Below are 24,101 nucleotides of genomic sequence, written 5' to 3'. Positions count from 1 at the left end.
CAAGCCCTGAGGGATTCTTAAATTCCAGGACAAAAACTGGCTTATATGGTAAAAGGGAAAAATAAGGCTATGTAATGATTTTTTTTTTTTTTTTTACTGACATGTCATTCAGTTTAAAGAATTGTGTTGTGAGATCATATTATTTCTTTTTCTTTTTTTCTCCCCCCCCTTTTTTTTCAGTTTCTTTTATGAAATCCTTTTTATCTGTGATATCTTCAGTTTTGAGAACCATTGATCTAATCTTACCTCCCTTTACAGGTAAGGGAGTGTAAAACACTCGCATGCTATGTAACATCAATGGACTGTGAAGTATTTTCACACACTCTAAGGTGTTACTTGACTGTAGTCTCCATGACGGCTGTGGTGTGTCTATTTTTTATACCCCATAATCCCTGCACACAGGCAGATCATGCCTGGCATGGAAGGCTCACAGTAATTATCTTTTGGAGGAATAAGTGAAATACTCAACCCAGGCACTCTAGAGTCCTAGTTTGTGATGATATTTATTCTTATTGATGGAGCCAGTAAACTCCTTGTGGGATCCTCTGTCCTCCGTTGCCCAGCAGGGTAGGTGTTCAGTGAATGAGCCCCCAGGTCACACAGAGTTCAGGCATGTCCAGGAAAAGATAATCCAAGAACCTGAAAGATAGCAGGAGCCACGTGGCCCTTCTCTCACAGTATCTCATTTAATCTTCATGGTAACCTTGCCAGGAGAGTAATAATTTGAAGCAACACAATTTTAAGATTCTTTAAAACATACAGCCAAATTTTAATTCCCAAACAGATGTGCATTTTTAATACACATGGTTGGGGGTATACCTTTTCAACCTCAGTTTTTTTCTTCAGTGTAAGGGGAATAGTGACCCACAAAGTTTTGAGATAGGTTTCTGTAGAAATGGCTTATTTATTGAAATCAAGTGCTTTTAAAATGTCCTGGCAGTTGCAAGTTAGAGAAGAAGCAAAAAAAGTATTCCTCTTCAACTTTTCTGCCTAGAAGTTGAAAGCTTCTCTTCTTTAGATAGGACTTCATTATTTTCTACAAAACACCACTTATCTGTGAAATACTATATGTTTTCAAACCACAGGTTCCAACCCAATAAGGACATGAAATCCATTTAGTGGGTGGAAGTCTACATTTTTTTAAAAAGTAACAAAAGAAATAGAATAGAAAATGTCAGAGTGCATTGTACTGCATAAGCAGTGTACATATACATTTTACATATACATATACATGACTTGCAGGATAAAAATGTATTTCTTTTTATAGGTTATGGTCAAAAAAGTTTGGAAAAAATGGTGTGGTGATTGATGCCTTGCACATTATGGTGTTCAAACATGCTCATTGACATGGATAACGCGACGTCTTTGTGTCATTCTGATGTGATAAGGATAAGGAAATGTGGATGCACAGTGGGAACCCATTTGTGCTGCAGATACTTTCTCCTGCTTCATTTGTCAGGATAATGAACCTTTGCTTGCAAAAAGTGAAAGATGCCAATTTGTTATTTATTTATTTATTTGTAAAAGATGCCAGTTTGGTTGTGGGAACAATGGCACGTAAAGTTCAGGGATGTGGCTGTGTGACGGGAGCTACAGCATAAGGCACGTGTGGCTCTGACAAGTGTGAGTGCCACTCTCTGAGAGGGATCCAGTGGTCCGTGACCTGTCGTAAGTTGAAATTTGCTGGGGCACAAATCTGAGCACATCCTAGAAGGCCTGTGGCTGGGGAGAGACAGTGATTTAGCTCATGAGTGAGCCACGGCCCCTGCCCTCCATCTGCATTTCAACAGAGCATGAGAGTTTTTCTATTCTTTGTCTTAAGAGCACAATTCTCTTAAAGTAATAAAAAGTTTGTTTCTGTGTGAATGACCACGAAGTGAAAGGTGAAGTTTGAGTGAAACTTGGGATCTGAAGATAAGCTGAGAAAGATAGCCTCTTTACAGAAGTGTGATTCCCCAGAGAGCCAAAGCTGCTGCGGGTATTCCGGTGTTCTACAAGTTGGTGATTCCTGGTGCTTTGTGTAGGTAGTTCTAGAGGCTGTCAGGGGTCTATGCAATATGCTTTGCTGTGTTTTTAGAACCTGTGGGGTAAGCATTGATTTGAGGCAATATTCATTTAATATATAGCCTCTGGAAGATAGAAATTTAGAATGTAGAAATCTTCACTTTTGTTTAAAAAGAGGAGAAAACATGTGTATGGGTTTTGAGGGGGTTGTTTTTTTGCTTATTAATTCCGATACTTCTTGATCCATTGCTTTAGGAATGACTGTGTGACTTTCTCTGCTATTTTCTTTAGGATTCTGGGTTGTCTGTCTCATGTCTTCCCAGAGCTAGTCCTTCCCACAACTCTGGGAGGGAGAGGAAGAATTGGGGACAGGAGAAGGATTATCAGTGGACAAATCAGGACCAGATTCTGCTTCTTCCTTCACATGTCGATGCTGACTCTTTTGAAAGAGGGGCAATGAAGTCACTTGTGGGTTGACCCACGTGCCCTTCTTCTAGAACATGTAAATTATATAACTGTGGAGGTCACCCCCATTCCCATTCTCCAGTAGTTGTTGACCTAAAGCTTCCATTCTGTAATGTGCCTGTGAGTCATAATTGCAACTGTAGAAAGAGGGGGAAAGAAAAGAAAAGGGGAGCAGCATGTTAGTTTATCAGGATATGAGAAATAGCGCCTCGCTTTTTATTCAAAAAAAAAAAGTGAGGCTGAGATTCATTCATTCATTGCTGCACCGTGGGTGTCACAAGGAGTCTGACTCTGCTCTCTCACCTCTGCACATGCAGAGGCTAGGTGGGCACCTCACCTGAACATCATCAGGCCCAGGGGAAACTTGTTCTTGCCACCTAACTGACTGTCATCGATTCAGTGGCCATTTGTTGAGTGCCTGCTACCTCCATCACCTGGATACAGAAAACACTCAATGAATGTTTAAGTGTTGATGCAAGATGCTTTATTTGGCCCTGGGATGAGAGAAAGATAAACATGAAAAGAGCTTAGTCCTCGTCTCCTTGAGGCTCACCATACAGGGATAGACAAGAAGACAACTAATTATAAGTCAGGTCGACTGCAGTGTGTGTTATAAAGGAGAGAGGAAATTCTGTGGAAGTACAAAGGGAAGAGGGAGGAGGGGCACAGAGAGGAGTGAGGGAAAGTGAGCAGGCAGGGGAGGTACCCAGAGGAAAGGGATGCTAGCTATGGGAAGAACAGGAGCAGAGCAGCGTGGGTACCAGTTGCATTTGAGGAACTTGGAATAATGCCACGTGACAAGAAGGAGTCAGGAGGAGTGTCAAGGGGTGTGGTGGAAGATAGGGCTGTTGCCTGCAGTCATTCCCAAGGCACCGGGGACCATCAGAGGTTTTGAGCAGAGAGCAAGGCATCGGATTCTTTGTGTTTTAGGAAGAGAAGTTGAAGAGGATGGACTGGAACAGGGCTAGTGCCATGGGAGGCTACTGTAGTGGGTCATTGGATAAATGACAGGGCTTGACCGAGGGCAGTGGAAATGAAATGGAGGTTACTCCAGAATGATTTGTACTTGAAAACCAATCTGTGAATTTATAATGGGCATGAACCTACCCAACCACTCGAATGATTAATTCAGCTGGCCAGAACACAGCTTTCTAAATTGAAGTACATTGATAATCACAGGATTATTTGGTGAAAATGGAGTTAAGGCAAAAGGAGTTGGATGGTCTGAAAGGACCTTTTACTCCATCTATAGCCATTTTTGCATAGCGGTAATAACACAGCTTAGTCTCTGGCCAGTTGTTGCCCTTCTCTGGAGAGATCCTTGGCCTGCCACAGCAGGAGGAGCCACTCCCCTTGCCAGCACTGGGGAGAAGCTGGCCCGAGGCGTATTCGAGGATCTTTTGGTTTCAAGAAAGGGCACTCAGTCATCAATGAGCAAGTAAAATGGGAAATAATTATAAGGAAGGGGAATCTTCCAACCCTAATACCAGAAAGGCAGCCAGACCTCCAGGGACTTAGAATATCTCAGACAGTTTCCCCTCCCCACTTCCCTCTCTCCATGTCCACTGAGAATCTGCTTTCTTCTTCTTCCAGACACATTGGCCTTTCTGTTCCCATCCACTTGCATGGGCCCCATTATAACTTCTCCAAAATGGTGGCCTTGACCCCTAGTCTTTCCAGACTTACAGTCTGCTTCTCACAGCTGACCCAGTTTCTGTGTCTCAAGTACTAATACTAGAAGAGAGGATCCCATTTGTCCAAGTTGGGTCAGAGGCCTTTTCCTAATCTAGTCAGGCTGAAAATGTGACATGATAGATTCTTAGAGGAAAAAAAAAAAATGGTAGTCAACCCTGGATAAGTCTAGTATACTGGTATTATTGTTCAGCTTTTCTAGACTTCATGAGTAATTCCCTGTATTTGTTATCTTTTGCTGTATAACAAAGTACTCCAAAACCTAGCAGCTTAAATAATAAGCATTTATTATATTATATACCCAGTTCTGTGAGTCCAGAACCCAGGAACAGCTTATCTGGGTGTTTCTGCCTCAGAGTCTCTCGTGAGGTTGTAGTCAAGCTGTCCCTTGGGGCTGTAATCATTTGAAGGGTGGGCTGGGGGATGATTCGCTTCCGTGACAGGGAGGAAGCCTCCTTTCCTCGTTGGCTCTTGGCTATTGGGGACCTCAGTTCCTCGCCATATGGGTGTCTCCATAGGCTGGGTATCCTTAGGACATGGCAGCTGGCTTCCCCCAGAGCGAGTGTTCCAGAAAGAGCACCTAAAATGGAAGTTGCAGCCTTTTATAACCTACCCTCAGAAGTGACAGTCACTTCTGCCCTATTCTGTTGGTCACACAGACCAACCCCGGTATGCTGTGGGAGGGGGATACACAAAGGTGGAGATGCCAGGAGATGAGGTTCTTTGGGAATCTTCTTGAACATTAGTTACCATACTCAATCAACATTTATTTAGTGCCTTCTTGTGTGCCAGGTGCTAGGAATTGAGAGCTATGTGACACAGAGTTTCTGTCCTTGAGGAGCTCACTGTCTGGTGGGGGATACCTTTTATTTATTTATTTATTTATTTATTTTTTGGCGGTACGCGGGCCTCTCACTGTTGTGGCCTCTCCCGTTGCAGAGCACAGGCTCTGGACGCGCAGGCTCAGCGGCCATGGTTCACGGGCCCAGCCGCTCCGCGGCATGTGGGATCTTCCTGGACTGGGGCACGAACCCGTGTCTCCTGCATCGGCAGGCGGACTCTCAACCACTGCGCCACCAGGGAAGCCCAGGGGATACCTTTTAAAAACACCACCATGTGTCTCCTGAGCTATCACACTTATCCTCATGAAATTCACATCTGTTCATAGCAGTCTCTTATTTAATCATCCTCAAATGGATCCCTTTCTTGCCCAGATGTTTTGTTTTTTTAAGTTTAAATCACCACCACAGTAAGAAATAACATTTTATGTCACAAACCAGTATATACATAGACACATTTATATTGGGAACAAATTTCACAAAAGAGTTTATACCCTCAGTGCCTGCAATATATTCAAATATTTTCTATTCTAGGCAATTTCATTTTTGTGAAAGCTGGTCACAATCTCATGGATTTCACAACCTATTGCATTGTGACCTGCAGAGTGGAAAGTGGCAGCCTAAAGGGTCATACAGACTCTCTGCCATGAGCAGCAAAGCCCCTCACCATCTACCTGTCTGCAGCTCCCCCCCTCATTCATATTTAATAATGACTCCCCCACATAAATTTCCTCTACCTGGAGCTCTCTCCTCTCCTTCCCCACATGGTTTGGAGAACTCTTATTCATCCTTTAAAACCCAGCTTTAAAGTGACCCTTCTTCCCCTCTCTCCTTGGAAAGACTTGCCTGCTCCATCCTCTGGCCCCCAGAACATTTCACTGACACATGGCCCCTCCTCCACTTCCAGCCTGTCCTAGGGCCAGCTCCTCCAAGCCCACAATATATTTTCACTGAATCTCAGTACGTTTAGGAGGACATTGAGCAAATTAGCATCACACAAATGACGATGCTGCAAATGAGCGGTGTGCAGAGTTGGGGGGTGTTGCAGGCAGGTTTCCTGTCGATGGAGCCACGTGCTGCAGAAAAAGAATCCCTCCCCCTGCGAGTCCGCTGTCTCCCCCGCGCATCCATCACAGGTACAGTTCGCACCAGAACTTGCCGCTTAGGTTCATTGCTGTGGTTCATTTTAGCTGGTCTGGTTTCTTTTTGTTTTTTTGGGTTTTTTTCCCTACTTTTTGCATGTGCTTGGGTCGATGGGGACAGCCTAGTGAGACATGGAGCTTTAGGCAGCACAGGTAGAAAGGCCTCTATATCTGCACCCGCCCTGAGGGAGGGGGGTTTCCTTTCTGAAGTGGTACGGAAGGAGGGTTTTGAGGTTTTTGAATATTTGCTTCTAAGTGTCTTAAGTAAGAGATTTGTTTGCCCACATTTGTACTATCTTAGCAAGCTAGCAACCCGACAGAATATTTTCTGGTTGGTTTTGCCTATATGTGGTTTTTATTTTTGAGGGGAAGAAAAATTTACACCTTGGTTAAATTGTACTGAAGTACAAATGGCTGTTTTTTAAAAATTGCTGTTAACTTAAAGGGTTGAAGCTAATATGATTTCCAGGCTCATGGGAATCACTGATAGACTATGCTGTGAACCATAACCAGAAATGGAAAAAAAAAAATTAGACATGAGCAAAAGCAATTAAATTATTCCTTCTTCAATATTCTCATTTCCGCATTTGTCAACGGCTGGGTAACTGCCCAAGGATATGCTGACTTCCTTGTGGTGTGTGCGTGTTGGGGGGAGGGAAGTGGAGGGGGAGACAGACTGTAAACAGATCATTACCGTAGAGTGTGATAAACAGTATAATAGAGTACATATCACATGCATAGGGAAGGGGGTCATTTGTTCACTTTCAGCAGTATTTTTCAAATGAATGTTGCCTCCCTTAGTGGATCATGAAATCCATGATGTATAAGGCGGCCAACAGCATTTTTTAAAATGGGATGATAGGATGAAATAGATCAAGTTACATCCTCCATAGTAAGTTTAGATATTGTTTTCTGAAACCTTCATTTCAGTTATATATCTATTGCATTGGAATGTGAAATCTATTTCTTGAAGTTGAATCTCAGACGATGTTTTGAAGCCACTGATATAGGGGTGGAGGAAGTCTTCCCAGAGGAGGTAGCATTTGAACTGGACCTTGCAGAATGGTGGGCTTGCCCCAGAAGAAGAAGGACATTCCAGGCAGAGGGAAAAGGATACGCCCAAATGGAGAAGAGTTTGTTCTTGTTCAGAGATAGGTATTTCTCTGTGATTGGACTGCAGGGTACCAGGAGAGGAGCGGCTAGAGATGCTCCTGGGAAGACAGGTGGAGCTAATGAACCACTTGTAAGTACAAATATCAGGGCCTCAGCTCTCCCCAGAAACTCCATTTTTCTGGTGATGGGTTTGGCCTTGAGAATCTGTATTTCTAATAAACTTCCCCAGGCAGTGAGGTGCTAATGGAGGTGTGACATAAACAACTCTGGGTTTTCAAAAGGTGATTTTGGGTAGTAATTTAGATAGAAGATTACTTGGAGGGACGTAAAATCGGGAGGCGAAGCAAGAGGTAAGGGCCTGAATTTAGGTGAGGCAGTTAGTGGCGAAAAGGGGCTGGATTTGAGGGAGATTTTGGAGGTGGGTTGCATGGGTTAAGGTAGATGAGAGAATAAGAAGAAATCATACATGATCCTAAAATATGTTGAGAGTACATGTCATTTGCTCTGATTGCCCATCTCTGAACAACCTCCTTGCTGTCTTAGACCTGACTCAAGTTAATCTAATTCACAAGGGACTGACCAGTATACCCAAACTGCTGGTTGATTAGTATGACTTACAGTGAGGGAGGTGTCTAAACCTTTTTGGGTACAAAAGTACTTGTACCTTTGTTCAGTATCAGAGTACCTGGAAAATGGCCCTAGTAATTAGAAGATTTAGGAAAGAGAGAATTGTATGGTTTGAGGGGTATTTCATGGGAGCTCTACAGTTGCCTTATTAACTTTACTATGCTCACGTAATGTGATCGAAATACTTGTGGAGGTGATACAGTGTCTCTACTCCTTCACTGTTTTTCTTCAGTGTCGAGGATATATCTTGGTGCCTGCTTTGTACCTACTTATTTATTTGTATTCGACTTGTTTTTACAAGTCATCTTTTAGGGGTGGTTCTTTCTTCAGATGCCTTACTTTCACTTTCAGAAAGGACACTGACATTTATTTATTGAGCAAGCCCCTTTGCATGGGTATCCTATCTTGAAGGCTGACCTTCTCACCAAATTCTGAGCTTATGAGACCTCTCTTCCACTGCCTCTACAACCCACCATCCTCCTGGGCGTGGTGGAGTGGAAGGGACGCTCTGTTGAGGAGATGTTGGGAGTTCTGGCATCACAGGGGCCTGGGAGCTGGTGAGTGGCACCTCCAAGGCATGTGTGTGGCATCCTCCTAACCTGATGACTATCCTCCCCCTCACATACTCTGTGGGGAAACAGGCTGGATGTGTAAGACAGCAAGGCCAGTGGGAGTGCCGATGCCTCTATTTTTTTAAACAGTTCTGCTATATTCCTTATCCTTGTACTAGAAGCTTGTAGGAGTTCAGATTTTTTTTTTTAAAGTCTGTCAAGGAAAATAACCAGCTTGAAATGTGTCAGGACTAGAATAGCCTTAGTCTCTACAAAGATGATTTAAAGTGTTTATACTCATGTATCAAATAAAATAATAATGTAGGCAAGTTATTGAAAACATTTGTAATTACTCCAGTAATTTGCTTGTTTACCATTGCTTTGAAAACAGTTCCACGTTACTTCTTTTATTTTTTTAATTTAATTTATTTTTGGCTGTGTTGGGTCTTCGTTGCTGTGCGTGGGCTTTCTCTGTTTGCGGCAAGTGGGGGCTATTCTTCGTTGCGGTGCAGGTGCACGGGCTTCTCATCGCGGTGGCTTCTCTTGTTGCAGAGCACGGGCTCTAGGCATGTGGGCTTCAGTAGTTGTGGCACACGGACTCAGTAGTTGTGGCTTGTGGGCTCTAGAGTGCAGGCTCAGTATGTGTGGCACACGGGCTTAGTTGCTCCACGGCATGTGGGATCTTCCCAGACCAGGGCTCGAACCTGTGTCCCCTGCACTGGCAGGCAGATTCTTAACCACTGAGCCACCAGGGAAGTCCCCACTTACTTCTAATAATAGTATTAACAACCACAACAGTAATGGCAACTAATATTGAATGTTTACTCTATACCAGGCACTAAAACAAGGGTTTTGCATCCTAATATCATTGAACTCTCCCTGCTACTGACCCGAGATATACATATTGTCACCTTCACTATACATATGAGTAAACTGAGGTGAGAGAAGTTAAAAAAAAAAATAGGCCAAGTTTACATGGCTAAAAAGTGGCAATGATAAAGGTCTACTTGATGAGAGAGGAAGAGAGAGAGAGGGAGAGGAAGAACTTCTAAGCCGTTAGGCGATACTGCCTGTGATCAACTGGGCAATGGTTTTATGTGGTTCAGGGAGACTTACTGTATTACCCTCTTAATATATAGGTATCTAGGTAGAAATACACTGATTTCTTGTATTCTTTTTTTTTAATAAATTTTTTTTTTTTTTTTTTTGGCTGCGTTAGGTCCTCGTTGCTGCACAAAGGGTTTCTCTAGTTGCGGCGAGCAGGGGCTACTCTTTGTTGCAGTGCACAGGCTTCTCATTGCAGTGGCTTCTCTTGTTGTAGAGCACGGGCTCTAGGCACACGGACTTCAGTAGTTGTGGTATACGGGCTCAGTAGTTGTGGCTCGCAGGCTCTAGAGCGCAGGCTCAGTAGTTGTGGCACACGGGCTTAGTTGCTCTGCAGCATATGGGATCTTCCAGGACCAGGGCTCGAACCCGTGTCCCCTGCATTGGCAGGCGGATTCTTTTTTTTTTTTTAATAAATTTATTTATTTGTTTTATTTTTGGCTGTGTTGGGTCTTCGTTGCTGCACGCGGACTTTCTCTAGTTGCAGCGAGCGGGGGCTGCTCTTCGTTGTGGTGCACAGGCTTCTCATTGTCGTGGCTTCTCTTGTTGCAGAGCACAGGCTCTAGGCGCACGGGCTTCAGTAGTTGTGGCGTGTGGGCTAAGTAGTTGTGTCTTAGCTGCTCCGAGGCATGTGGGATCTTCCCGGGCCAGGGATCGAACCTGTGTCCCCTGAATTGGCAGGCGGATTCTTAACCACTAAGCCATCAAGGAAGTCCCTGATTTCTTACGTTTTTATACATCTTGTGGATTGGGCCTGTTTTTCTTTTATCCCACAAGTACTGATTGAGAGCTAACTGTATACAAAGTACTCTGCTAGGCCCTTAGAAAATAAAAAGCCTTTGCGGAGCTCCCTATCCTGGACAGAACATGAGAGAGATATATTAGGTGGAATCATGTGAGATTGCCATTAGAAATTTACATGGGAAGACTTCACATGGTTCAACTCGACACATAACTAAAATGAGGCGATAGAAGATGAGCTGAATATACTGACCTCTCGTTATGTTTCAGGCACCATGCTAAACATTTTATGTGCGCTAGTTCCCGAATCCTTAAAATAACTCTCAGATGTGAGTACTATAATTATCCCGGTTTTATAGATGAGGAAGTTGAAGCTCTGTGGGGTGAAGTGACTTGCCCAGAGCCACACACCTGGTGTGTGACAAAGGTGGAATTTGAACTGTGGTCAGTCTCAGTACACAGCCAGTGCCCTTAAGTCTCAGAATATAAGTACCTCAAGAGGTACAAATAAAAGTAACTACCTTATTTATGCACATTGAGAACTTTAAATTTTTTATGTCACAAACACTGTATAGAGCACTTACTAACTTATCAGGTATATTTCAGATTTCTGTGATCTGGTCACATCTGGACACATCTGGTCATGCATATCACCACTTAATCTCCAGCATTTGCATTCTCCCCCTCTGAGAACAGCCAACCAACCAAGGGGAACATTTGGAGGAAGAACACAGAAAAAGAGGAACATTTCCACTTTTACTTGTTATGTGGACATTGGACCTTTTTATTTAGAGGCCCAAACACATGCTAGAATGTATCAATTATGATTACAACTTTTCTTTTTCTCCTGCGTCCAGTTGCCCTTCTTTCTAGGTCACATACACAGACGAGTATCATAGGAGTGAACATTTAATTGTACATAATTAAATTGTAGGCAATACAATTAAAGTCTTTTGCATATAGTCAAGCCATTTTAAGAACTTTCCTCTTTAGAAGTTTCCTGATCTTACATTCAGATACCAAAATCCTGTCTATATAAACCATAACTTAAAATTTTATGTACAAAGGGATATCCCGTTTTTAAAATGTTACATTTTTTTATTTGCATGCAAAAAAATTTAAGAAGTTGTTTTTTATTATTAAATGATATCGATTTTCATGTTACCTGGTGAATCTGAGATTCTCCCCACTGCTGTCCCAATATTTTTTGACCCCCCCTGAAATATTTTAAATTACCTTTGACAACTGGCATTCTCAAAGTAGGTCTTCCCCAATTAGAGGGTGGTCCCCTCTGCCTATACCACACCACTGAACTTGGTTTATATCGAAACATCAAGGACTGCTTGTTCCTAGGATCCTTTTTGGGCCTTGAAGAGAGGGTGAGTTGAGGAGTCAACCATGCCTGGGTTCCCCCAGCCCTTATTAGACTGATGACCTCAGGCAAATTACAGAAACCACTGGGAGACTCATCTGCAAAAATCTGGGTAATTAAACATGATTCTATCGGTTTGTGTTAAGGTTCATGCAATAATGTATAAGATAAGAATAAAGTATATAGAATAATGCCTGGCAGCACTCAGTAGGCCCTCAGTAAGTGTTAGTGCTCTTATATTTGGGCATTCATGAAAAAGCCTGCCATGCCCTATCCTCTTCCTGAATTCACCTCTTTGTTAGGTGATCTCTTAAAGTCAGATTTGTGTTTCTTAGGGGTCTTGGCCTACTTGGGAGAACAGCTTTCTGAAATCCATTAATATTTCATTGGAGCTGTGGAGCAACAGCTGTAAAACTTGCTTGGTGGGCCCTAATTGCAATGAATAATCTATGGACTCTTTTGAAATGTAATTCTTCAAAATGTGTATTATAATTAAACTCCAGCCAATCCAAAGGCACTTTAAAACAGGTTTTAAAATTTCCCAAGCCAATTAGAAAACTGGTTGGTCCAACTGTCAAGTGTAGAGAAATATGCAAATTTATGCAAAGACTACTGTTCCAGGAAGACCTTGGCTGAATGTGAACACAACAGACATCTGAGAAAACACCTCCATGATACTATGTGATACTAAATCACTGACTGTATTTATTGAGGCAGGTCTAAATACAAAGCACACATTGTGAGTGACAGAGTGGCAGTTACTAGAACAAGATATGTTTTGTCTTTTAAAAAGATCTTCTATCTTAAATATGACAACATTGTATGCCAACCTTGACATACTTACCTTGTGCAATAAAATAGCATAGTTACAGTATCCTTCTAAAAGCAAACAAGGTGTTCTACCATTATGTTTTTTAATGCTAAGGGGATATTATTATATTAGAAACTAACGAATTCCACTTAAGTAATTTAAATCTAGGGATAATTGTATTTAGAACTCAACAAATAGCTGGGGGATATGGGTTTGAGATTCCCTGTTTATCAGCAGGACCCCATTGCTATATGCATTACAAACTAATTTAAAATACTTTTAGAGGGCTTCCCTGGTGGCGCAGTGATTGAGGGTCCGCCTGAAGCAGGGAACACGGGTTCATGCCCCGGTCCGGGAAGATCCCACATGCCGCGGAGCGGCTGGGCCCGTGAGCCATGGCCGCCGAGCCTGCGTGTCCGGAGCCTATGCTCCGCAACGGGAGAGGCCACAACAGTGAGAGGCCCGCGTACCGCAAAAAATAATAATAATAAATAAAAATAATTTTAGAGTTTTTCTGGGGCTTACATATGTATTTTTTAAAATCTGAATCACATTTTTGTTCAATTTATCTTTTACCATGATGTTTATTTAAAATAAAAGGCAACAAAACCCCCACTATATTTTTGTGGGCATTTACAGGAAAAGTAAATGTAATTAACCTAAACCACAAAGGCACCCACTCCCAATCCACAGTCATAATTAACATTTATTTAAATGCTCTGGATGCTGGATGGTTTATGGAAACGTCTCGGTTTGAGATTTGATATTAAAAATGGGTGGTAATTATACTTGGACTACAGAATGTTAAAAGGTTGGGTAGCTCTCTCTTTCTCTTTTTTAACCTATTCTATTTCACTGGATGTTTGGGAAGCTCTCTTTTTAAGACTGGGGATCACGTCATGAAAATTCTACAAATGTGGCGGTACAATTATCTGCAGTAAAGAGAAAGCAGTGGGAACTGGATGTTTTGAGAGTGACTTACTTAGCTCCTCACCTTCATCTTGGCTGCTAAAGTTTTTTTGTTGTTTTTGTTTTAATGTTAATATACAGGTTTACAGATAAGTTTTCACTGCATTTTGGAATGGAAAGAGGGTGTTGCAAAGGAAAGCTTAGAATCAAAAGTTGGAATGAATCAGTTATTTGCCAAATAACTAAATTAAAAGTTATGTTTTCGTTTTTGTGTTTTTTTTTTAAAGCAGATGCAAAAAGTATGTACTGGGACATGTTCCAGTTAGAGTTCTAAACAAATATTGTTTTTTGTTTTTAAACCCCCCCCATCGGCGTCCCCCCCCTCAGCTAAAACTGGTGTGTGTGTGTGTGTGTGTGTATGTGTGTGTGTGTGCGCGCGTAGGGCGCCTGCGGAGAATAGCACGCATCTTGTAGATATAAAAAAAAAAAAAAAAAAGCCAAGAACCCTGTTTCTTGAATAAACCACTGCATTTCTTGAAGTTAAAAAGAATCCCAAAGGAAACAGGAATTAGCAGCTTTGGAGCTTGATTTTTCTAAAAAAAAAAAAAAAAAATTTAATTGAAAAAATCCTAATCTTCACATTTTTTGCTAGGCGAGAACCGAAGTTTGGAGGTAGACGAGCAGGCGAGCGGTTTGCCCGGGCGCAGAGCATGAAGGCCGGGCGGGCGCGGGGAGCGGGCGCCCGCCGCCCGGCGCGGGGGTGAGCAAGAGAGAGAGCGGAGCGCGTGTGGCCGGCGCCGCTCGGCCGGGAGCTCCCGCGCCCGCGCCCCGCGCCCCGCGCCCGCCGCCGCCGCCGCCGCCCCTGGTGCGATGGCGCAGAAACCCCGTTGACAAGGCACTGCTTTTTCATGACGGTGAGTTTCCCTTTGAGTGTATTATAATTTTGTGATAAAAATTTCAAGGAGAAAAAAAAAAACACACACAACCTCCTTCCTCTGCCTCTTTCCTTCGGGGAGGGGAAAAGCGAGGGGGGGAGCTGGAGATATATCTCCAGACAGAAAAGAAAGAGGAGCAAATTAAACACCGAGTTGCCAAAACCAGGATATTAGGTTTCAGCCCAGAGAGCTATTGGCTAAGGCTGTGTTTTTTTTTTGGGGGGGGGGGGGTTTGTGGGTGGGTGATGGTGGTGGTGGGTGGATGTTTAATGGACACGGAGAAAAGGGGAATCGAGTGTTTATGCCTTTCCCAGCGATGCCCGGGCCCCGGGAAGACCAAGTTCAGTGTCTCGGGCGGGGGCGCGGGCGGGCAGGGGGCGGCGGGGCCGGGCTGGGGGCGCCTAGGCGGGGTGGGGGCCCCGGCGCCTTTTTTTTTTTTTTTTTTCTTTTCCGCGGATGCAAATTTCTGGAGCGGGGAGAGGGAGAGCCTGGGAAGGGGGATGGCGTGGCTGTTGGTGGTGGGGAGGAGAGGGGAGGGAAGCCGTTTAATGACTCATTGATTGAGCCGGTTTAAAATTAGTTGTGTGCGCGAGTGCGAGTGTGTTTTCCGCCCCCCACCCCCCCACCCCCCGGAGCCGCCGGGAGCCGGGAAGGAGGGAGCGGGGCTCGGCGAGGGGAGGACGGCGCGGCGGGGCCGTGAGCAGGGGCAGGGAGGGCCAGGAGTGACGGCGAGCGAGGAAGAAAAATAAGCTTTTCCAATCTCCTCCCCTCGGTTTTCCCCCCCTCGTTTCTTCTCTCTCTCGGAAGCTCTTGGGTGTGAATCGCATTTTCTTTCTTCTCGGCAAAATGGACCCCGCGTCTCGAGAGGGGGAGGGGAGCGGGTGGGAGGGAGGCGGCGGCGGCTGCACGGGGTTTATTTTTCATCCTGGCTTCCTCCTTCCCGCTGCTTGTGCGGGCGGCCGCGGCTGGGAGAGCTCGGGGCTGGTCAGCCTCCCCGGTCCGGTCCGGCCCGGTTCTCGGAGCGCGCCTGCCGGCAGGACTGGCCCTTCCCCGTCGCTTCGCTGCCTGGGTCCAAAGCACCGCAGACGACCCGCGGCCTGGCCCGGACGAGCCCTTGTGCCGCGCGGAGGACCCTCGGCCCAGCCAGGCGCCTCCTGCGGGGCCTGCGCGGCCGGTCCGAAGACACGAGAGGCTCGGTGGCACTCTTTTGGCCGACAGTGCGCGGGCCCGACGCGGCTCGCGCCCCGGATCGTCCCGGACGCAGGATCTTGCGGGGGTTGTGCGGGTCGGGGTGGGGGGGTGGCAGCTGGAAGGCGCTAAGATGGCGCTGGGCCTGGCCCGTCGCCAGGGCTGGTGGCGCAGTTGCTCCGCGGGCGCCATCTTACCTGGCGGCGCGGGCGGCGCCCTTCGGGGACGCTTTGCCGACCCCAGCGCTGGGCGGTCCGGGGCATGGGGGCTACGCTCTGGGGGCCGAAATCTGTACTTGGGCCCGGGGCCGAGTAGCCTGGTCCTTCCCAGTGCCCCCAGACCCGAAAGGCGAGGCAGCCGGCTCGGAGCGGGAAGGGGCTGGGGCCGGCGGCATCTTGTTCCTTTTACCACTTGCGTTGAGGAAGGAAGTGGGCTGAGGGTCGGGCCTTGCAGCCGAGGGGTTCCCTCCCTGAACCCGCAGCCCCCTCCGCCCCCGCCCCAGTCAAAATTGGAGGTGAGGGCTTCCCGTCGTCTTCCTACGGCTTGAACCTGGACGGCTTTGCTTTCCCCGGCCCGGCTTCGGGCAGGGCATGGAGGCTTTTCGTTCATCCTCTTCCACTTCATTTTGAGAGTAAAGTCGAACCAGATTACAAAATTGCAGAAAAAAGAGTCGAGGACAGTGTCTGCCTGCCTTCTAGTAGCGTGGTTCTGTATAGGTACCCTATGTTAGTTTTTTTAGTTGGTTGTCTTATCACAACCCTGGAGAGACTTTCCTCTAGTCAAATTGTGGGAAGCTGATGGGTTCCAGTGACTTGAAACTTCTTTTTGGCTTTCATATCCCCTATTCCAAATGGTAGTAAATTACGATAGTTTCTTAGAACTCTGATCTGAAAAATTAAACTCGCCTTGAAACACCCCGGAGACTTTTTTCCTTTTCCTTTCTAAAAACAAACAAAAAAGCACTGTGTTTTGGTTCATCTCTTTCTGATCATACAAGACTTATCAGTTCCCCCACTCATTAAAGTGTTTCCTTAGAAGCATTCATATAAGTATTTATCTGTCCTGTAGTAGCTGTTTATCAAGGTGTGTGTGGGTTTTAACTTTGTTTTCAATTGTTACTGAAAAGATTATTGGGAGGAGGAAAAACGTCGGTAAAGCTCTGATCTCTCTAGGAGTCCACCGAGATGGAAAGTAAATAGTTAATTTCTGGTGGATAAAAGTAACATAGTGGCACCATTAGGTGTGTGCTTGTGTTTACAAATACTATAGTGGATGTTTTAGGCCCTATAAGACCTACCATGTGTTGAACACTGTTGTATGCCAGGAATTGTATATATTTACCAGGGGAGGAACTAAAAATGTTTGCCAAGATATTCGGATTGTTCAAGGTCTCGAAGTTTTAAGTGGTAGAATTGACAGTGGATCCCAAAAGCCATGTTCCTGGCTCTGTATCTGTGGTTTCCAAATCTGAGCATCAGAATCAACTGGGGAGATGTTTTAAAATACAGATTTGTAAACATCCATTTGTCAGGGACAGTTGAGGTTTTTTCAAAAGGTCTAATGTGTTAGGCAGTCTCAGTTTTAAGATTCCTGCTTTCAACTTCTCAATGCCGCTAACTCCCTCCAGTTTTGAAATTCTGGCTCATCCAGGATCCCCTGAATATGTAGGATTCTGTGTTATTCCAAAGCTCTCCAGGTGATTCCATTGTGACACAGATACACATTCAAAACATCGCTGTACTACACTCTGGACTGTGCTGCTGGCTCTCTTGAATTGGAACATGAGACGAGGTCTATATCATTTTGAGTTTCAGCACAGTTTTTTTCTGTTTTTTTGTTTTTGCGGTACGCGGGCCTCTCGCTGTTGTGGCCTCTCCCGTTGCGGAGCACAGGCTCCGGACGCGCAGGCTCAGCGGCCATGGCTCACGGGCCCAGCCGCTCCGCGGCATGTGGGATCTTCCCGGACCGGGGCACGAACCCGTGTCTCCTGCATCGGCAGGCAGACTCTCAACCACTTCGCCACCAGGGAAGCCCTCAGCACAGTTTTATTGCTCACATTATTTTTATTTTTCTCCTCTGCCATTTATCAAATCGTTGAAATGATTTTCTTACAGAAAGAAAACTTAAGTATTGCAAGCCTTTAAAATCTTAGTATATATTTTAAAGTATATAATTTCATTCTAGTACAAGTTACATAACATACTGGCTTCTAGGTCTAGCCGGGCCATCTAGTTTAGTCAAGACAGCTATGCAACAAAAATATTGATAGAATTGAATCTAGGGTTGATACAGAATTTAGGAATAGGGTAGGAAATATCCTGAAATAAAAACCTAGAGATAAATCCTTGAAAGGAAGGGTTCTTTCTGATTTTGAATTGGGAAGGTATTTTTTGGGGGTTTTGGGAAGTAGGATGGGAAAGTTATTCTAAACTTGAGACTTGATAAGAACAGAGTATGTATTAAAGAAACAGAAGGTCAGGAAGAAACATCCAGAGCAGGTAATGAATAGCCAACGATACCAAAATGAGAACCGAGTCAGTGAGGAAATCATTAACTTCTCTGGAGCAAGGATTACGTATTTTAGTTATTTTGTGCTTTTCTTTCCTTATTCTAAAATTCTAAGATTTTCTTTCTTTATTCTAAAGTGTTTAGTGATTGCTAGGGGGAATGGTTGAAAACTTTGATTTTTGATGCAGATGTCAAAATTATATTATCTTTGTGTATATCCACGTTCCTCTGTCCTTCTACATTTTGAAAAGTTTTATAAGGGGCAACTGTTGGATACCTGTGTGCAGTCTGTGTGCAGTCTGTGTCCAGTCTAGACTAGTGAGTGGGTGGAGTCCTAGTATTTGTGTCATGTGGTTTTTCTCCCCTTGTTTTTCATGGTAAATGCCAGAGTAATTATTTTCTTTGACTAAAATCCAATAAAGCTTGAAAGGAGGGGAAATCTAAAATAAACCTGCTCAGAGGGAAAGAGTATCTTCTTTATTTTAAAGTAGCCTTTAGTGAAATTCAAGACAGACAAGATCTCTGCCCTCATGGACTTTATAGTATAGTGGGAAAAACAGGAAATAAGTAAACACAAACAAGATAATTACAGGTTAAGAAAATTTATAAGAAGTTAATAAGCTGTTGGGTCTAAAAGAGTGTGTTGTAGGGAATGACTGTTTTGGCTAGTAAGAGTCAAGGAGTGTCCCTTTTGAAAAGGTGACATTTGAGCTGAGACTTGACACATGAGCTTGTGCTAGCCATGTGAAAAGCTGGGGAGACATTCTTGGCCTGGGAACAAGTGCAAAGACCTTTAGGCACAGAGGGTGCGGGTGTTAGAAAAGAGAAAAGCAGGAGGAGAATGCAGTGACCTAGAGAGAGAGAGTGCAGGGCCTCTTATATTAGGGCTTGTGGGAGTTTTGAGATTTTAATGAAAATGAGAAGCTATTGTAGGACTTTAATTAGGACAATGATATGTTTTTGTTTTTAAATATCACTGGCTGCTCTGTGGAGCAAGAGAGGAAGCAGAGAGGGCAGTTAGGGGACTATTGCAATGGTCAGCTCAAGGCTGATAGTATCTTAGACAAGTACAGTAGCAGTGGAGATGGAGCAGAGTAGATGGTGGGTTTCAGATATGTTTTGGAGGTTGAATCAGGAGTATTTTCTTCATGGGTTGGCTGTGGAGAGAGAGAAGGAGGAATCAAGGATGCCTTCAGATTCCTGGCCTAAGCTTTGGTGGCTGGTGGTGCCAATTGCTTGTAGAGAACACCAGGAGAGGGAGAGGTGTGAGGGGTGGGTTCTGTGTGGAACCTTTTAGGTTTTTGAAAAACTTGTGAGACATCCAAGTGGAAAGTCGAGTAGGCAGTGAATATTCAAGTTGAGCTGAGTGGAGTGGACATAAATTTGGGAGTCACTATCACAGAGATAGTATGTCATGGAACTGGTTGAGATCATTTGTGGTCACGGAAGACTTAAGATCAAGCCCTAAAAGTTCCAGTGTGTAAAGGTTGGGTAAAGTAGACCGAGAAGTTTAAGCATTAAAGCAGGAGAGCGAATTATCCCTTTCAAGAAAAGAAGGACTGGTCTGCTCTGCCAAATACTGTTGAGAAGTTAAACAGTGAGGATCGAGGAATTCCACTTGGATTTGGCTCTCTTGACAAGTAGTTTCAGTGGCACAGAGGATGGAAGCCAGGCTGGAATGCACTGAGAGAAAGGGAGTGAAGTGAATGTAAACTGCTTGTTGGGGAAGTTTTCCCGTAAAGCGAGGACAAACTGCGCAGCAGTGGTTGGAGAGGTGTGATCAAGGAAGCGCATTTTAAGAAATGATGGGAAATAGCAGAGCATTTTCAAGTAGGCTAGCGAGAATATCTAATAGGGAGAGACTAATGCAGAAGAGAAATAAGACTACCAAAGGAGCAAAATTCTTTCTTTCTTTCTTTATTTGTTGGCCTCGCTGCGCGGCTTGTGGGATCTTAGTTCCCCAACCAGGGGTTGAACCCAGGCCCCAGCAGTGAAAACGCCGAGTCCTAACCACTGGACCACCAGGGAATTCCTGCCAAAGGAGCAAAATTCTTCAGAAGGAGAAAAGGAATTCAAAACACAAGAAGAGGGTTTGCCTTTGGTGGGAGCAAGATGACTTGCAGTCATCTTGCAGTGTAGCAGGAGAGAAGGCAAAAAATTGGCACAAGTGCAAGGAGGTTTAGGAATTGGAGATAGAATATAGGGCTTTCTGTTCTGGTGGCTTCTGTTTTCTCAGTGAAGTCTGAGGCAGGGCCAGCAACCTAAAGTAAAGGAGGAAAGGGTGTGGATGGTTTGAGATAAGGAGGACACCTCACCTTGGACAGCAGGAAGTGAACTCACTGAGACACCAGATAGGGTGGCTGGGCATTATTGAGTGGCTGGAGGTGGGGGGTAGGTCTGAATTTAAGGTGAAACCAATCGACCCAGTTAGTTGTGTGGTTTTCTGCCACCAACGTTCAGCTATAACAAGGGAAGCAAAAGCAACCAGGTGATCAGTTCAACCAAGATTGGAGTTTGGCCCCCCAGTTGTGATAGGAAGAGAGGAGCTAGGGAATTGAGGGTGGTTGCAAGGGTGTGATTAGTGATGAACCTTGAGATGTTATTTGGGTAGGAAAGCAAGAGAGGATAATGAGGGTGGGGGGTGAAGAATTTAACCATGAAAATCAGTTTTGGTTAATAAAAAGTGACTTAATGGGTAGAAAATTTCAGCCGGGGATGATGAAAAAGTTCTGGAGCTGGATAGTGACAACAGTTGTACAACAATGTGAATGTACTTAAAGCTAATGAACTGTACACTTAAATGGTGAATCTTATGTATGTTTTACCACAATTTAAAAAAATGCATTCGGGAGTTGCCTGGCAGAGCAGTGGTTAGGACTCTGTGCTCTCGCTGAGGAGGGCCCGGGTTCAATCCCTGGTCGGGGAACTAACATCCCACAAGCCACATGGCACGGCCAGAAAAAAGAAAGAAAGAAAAAGAATTAACGTTTAAAGGTTTGTGGCAGGTACAGATGTTACTTGCACACTGCCTTGGACTATTTGCAAAGTACTGTGTTTTCTATGGAAGAAAGGTTTAGAAAGCATATCTCAAATTATTGAGGCTAAAGAGACAGTATCCCCTCTTATCATGGTCCCAAACTTGAGTAGGCATAACAGTCACCTGTAGACACAGAGGTTCTGGCGTAGGACCATGAAATCTTATGTTTCCCTGTTCACGCACTTATTCTAAGCCTTTAGCATAGCATTTAAAACAAGCTGGGCACTTAGTAAACATTTTCTGGCTAAATACTTAGACAACCCAGGTTAGAGTAGAATGGTGGGAACCAAAGAAAAAAACATTTTTGAGATAGGTAGAAATCAGCAAGGCCTTATAGTACATTGTGATCTCTGTGGGTAAGAGAAAAATCAGATTAAAGGGAGAGAAACAGGGAAAGTCATTTTTTTTAAAATTCAGATAATACCAAGTGGAACTTTGTAGCACTCTCCCTAACCTCCCTTTCTCTATTCTTTCCTCAGACTGCTGTCATTCTTTTCATAAGGTTCCTCTGTTCCCCAAATGGCCTACAGAATAAGTAACAGTAAAGTAAAATTAGAGAAGAGGAGAGCAGCAGGGTAGATGATAGGATTCAAAATAGAGGTCTGGGGCTTCCCTGGTGGCGCAGTGGTTGAGAGTCCGCCTGCCGATGCAGGGAACTCGGGTTCGTGCCCCGGTCCGGGAGGATCCCACGTGCCGCGGAGCGGCTGGGCCAGTGGGCCATGGCCGCTGAGCCTGCGCGTCCAGAGCCTGTGCTCCGCGGCGGGAGAGGCCACAGCGGTGAGAGGCCCGCGTACTGCAAAAAACCAAAACAAAACAAAATAGAGGTCTGTGGTCTTTCCTGGGAAGATAGCAAGGTCATTTGTCAGGGGCAGAGGCAAAAGGTTTTGAGTTTGAGGGGAGTAAATTTGTGGAATGTGTCAGATGTGGGGAAGGTGGATGAAAGGAAGGGTACTTAGCTGCAGTGAGGCAACATGAATTAAGCAACGTACCAGTTACATCTGCATGGCATGGTTCTCTCGTGATCAATAATGTTCTAGGGTAGAAGTGGAAAATACAGTGGGTGAGGGGGCTGGCAGAAAGCAGGGGGGTGAGGGGGGGTGGATGTTAAATGAATGTGAAGTGGGAGAGCTGACAGAGAAGGCAGGAGGTGTGGACTTGAAAGCCCTAAAAGGGAAACCTTGTAAGTGGTACCTCGCTGAATGGAGATGGGCCCACGAGGCGGCTCTGCTGGGGTGGCTTGCCCACGTGTAGTGCAGTTCACAAGTGCTCAGGGCTGGCAACATACCCAGTTTGGGAACGTGGAAGAAAGAGGCCTTGGGGAGAGGCAGCTTGATCTTTTTTCCCCCTTACCTCATATGTGCTTCCGCTCAGGAAAAGATCCTGAGACCTCACTGTACCAGATCTGAAACCCAGGTTCCCCTTCCCTGTGATCCTAATCAACTTTATATAGTTGTTATTTAATTATAAATTTCTTTTTAATAAAGTTGGAAAATTGAACATTTTCTGTTTTTGTGGGTTCTTTGGCTTATCTTGCAAACACATTGAACATTCATATTACCTGAAATAAAAATCCTAAATGTGAGGGAATGAGATATGAACGGTATTGCCTTTCTAGGAAAGGCTTATTTCAGTTCATCTGAAATCCAGGGTGCTTCCTTGTAGCATCAGAAATTAAACATGTGTCACAGGTGTCCCAACCTGTGACTGTAACATTTTCACAAGAAAGAAAATGGGGGAAAGGAGAAAGAATATTGTTAAACCTTAACATTATTTCGGGCCCTGACGGGTGTTTAGTATTATTAAATTCTGACAACACCCTGTAGGTAGGTTTGTCTCCATTTTATAGATAATGAAACGGAGGTTTAGAAATGATAAATAACTTGCCCAAGGTTACATTACTAAGCGGTAGAGCTGGGATTTGAATATATACTGCATGTCCATGCACGATACATTTTGCCCTTAGTATTAAGCCCATGTATAAGATTTTATCTACAAATGACTGCCTACTAGTTAAACATTTTGAGGTTTTAAAATTAAAATTGGGTGACCTTTGTTTCAATAGGAGGAATAGAGAAAAGTAGTGTTTTATTGATAAATAAAAGTGGTGATCAAAAAACCCAGAATCTTAACCCAGAATCTTATGTCGATAGTCAAATTTTAGGTCAGAGCAGTTATTCTGCTTCTTCTGCAGATAATTCAGTTTTTTATTTGCATAGTATGGTGAGTCAGACATGCATAGTATTGCTCCCAAGCTCTATACTTGGGAGCAATCAGGGATTATGAATCATATCTTTCACTTAGCAAAAATCCTAATTGGAAAAAAGAACAGAACCTTAATTAAACATGATATGGTACAGCTCAAGTTGTTCCCTTGCTTGGAATGTTGTCAGTGTAAGCAAAGTACAGATTTGGATTTAAAACGTACAAAGTGTGATTTGCTTTAAGGAAACATTCTTTTAAAGAGGCCATACTGTAGGTTGAATATAAGGCCAGTAAAATAACGTGTCAGAAGGATTTTTTCCTTTTCTTTTTGACCCTGTGAGAAAGCTGAGCCCTGATGGACAACAGTAATAAAAGATGATGAAACATTCTTACTGTGGATTTTTTAGTTCACTGGGGCTGACCTACAGCTCTTGATCGTTAAGTTGGTCCCTGAACAGTCTGAGGTAGTGCATGAGTTCATGCAAGGCTGCCAGAGCTAACCTGAATTTTCCTTCTTTCCCAGTGAGAACCAGCCCTCTCACTACTTACTAGTGGTAAGCCTAATTTGGGGAGATGAAGAATTCCAGAATCTTGTGGTAAATGTCATATGGGAGAGACTTTCAAAATTTGTTATGTAGACTAAATATTTTGAACATAACTAAGGAATGTTAAGACTGCTGTTGTATGTATTAAAATCACCCATCTTTAACAGTTGCTTGCAGTGATTTCAGATTTTTATTGTAATTTTTTAAAAAAGATAATTAGTTTATTTATCCGATTTCTTGTTTTTTATTGTAGAGTTGGTATTCAGCTCTCCTTCGAATAATATTTTACAGTGTTAGGGCCACCACCATCAGTTGA

At 44.1% G+C, this 24,101-nt stretch overlaps 2 protein-coding genes across 2 annotated transcripts in view; one reads left to right on the top strand and one right to left on the bottom strand.

Annotated features, from left to right (window-relative positions):
- Nucleotides 1–4,089: 4,089 nt before the first annotated feature.
- On the bottom strand, nucleotides 4,090–22,089 carry LOC114907822. Its single transcript, XM_029243828.1, has 2 exons — nucleotides 15,691–22,089; nucleotides 4,090–4,741 (listed from the first exon to the last, which is right to left on the bottom strand). Exons 1-2 carry the CDS (start codon nucleotides 16,115–16,117, stop codon nucleotides 4,455–4,457), a joined length of 714 nt encoding a protein of 237 aa, XP_029099661.1. The 5' UTR covers nucleotides 16,118–22,089; the 3' UTR covers nucleotides 4,090–4,454.
- BICRAL (BRD4 interacting chromatin remodeling complex associated protein like) overlaps nucleotides 14,222–24,101 on the top strand; it is an 82,845-nt gene continuing 72,965 nt past the window's right edge. The window contains exon 1 of the mRNA XM_029243823.1: nucleotides 14,222–14,284. The gene's annotated coding sequence lies outside the window, so the exon portion shown is untranslated. The remainder of the gene's footprint in view (nucleotides 14,285–24,101) is intronic.

Source organism: Monodon monoceros, unplaced genomic scaffold (genome assembly GCF_005190385.1).
Source record: "Monodon monoceros isolate NGI ecotype Baffin Bay Population unplaced genomic scaffold, NGI_Narwhal_1 Super_Scaffold_3, whole genome shotgun sequence".
Taxonomy (NCBI): Eukaryota; Metazoa; Chordata; class Mammalia; order Artiodactyla; family Monodontidae; genus Monodon; species Monodon monoceros.
This window is presented reverse-complemented; position numbering and strand designations above follow the sequence as displayed.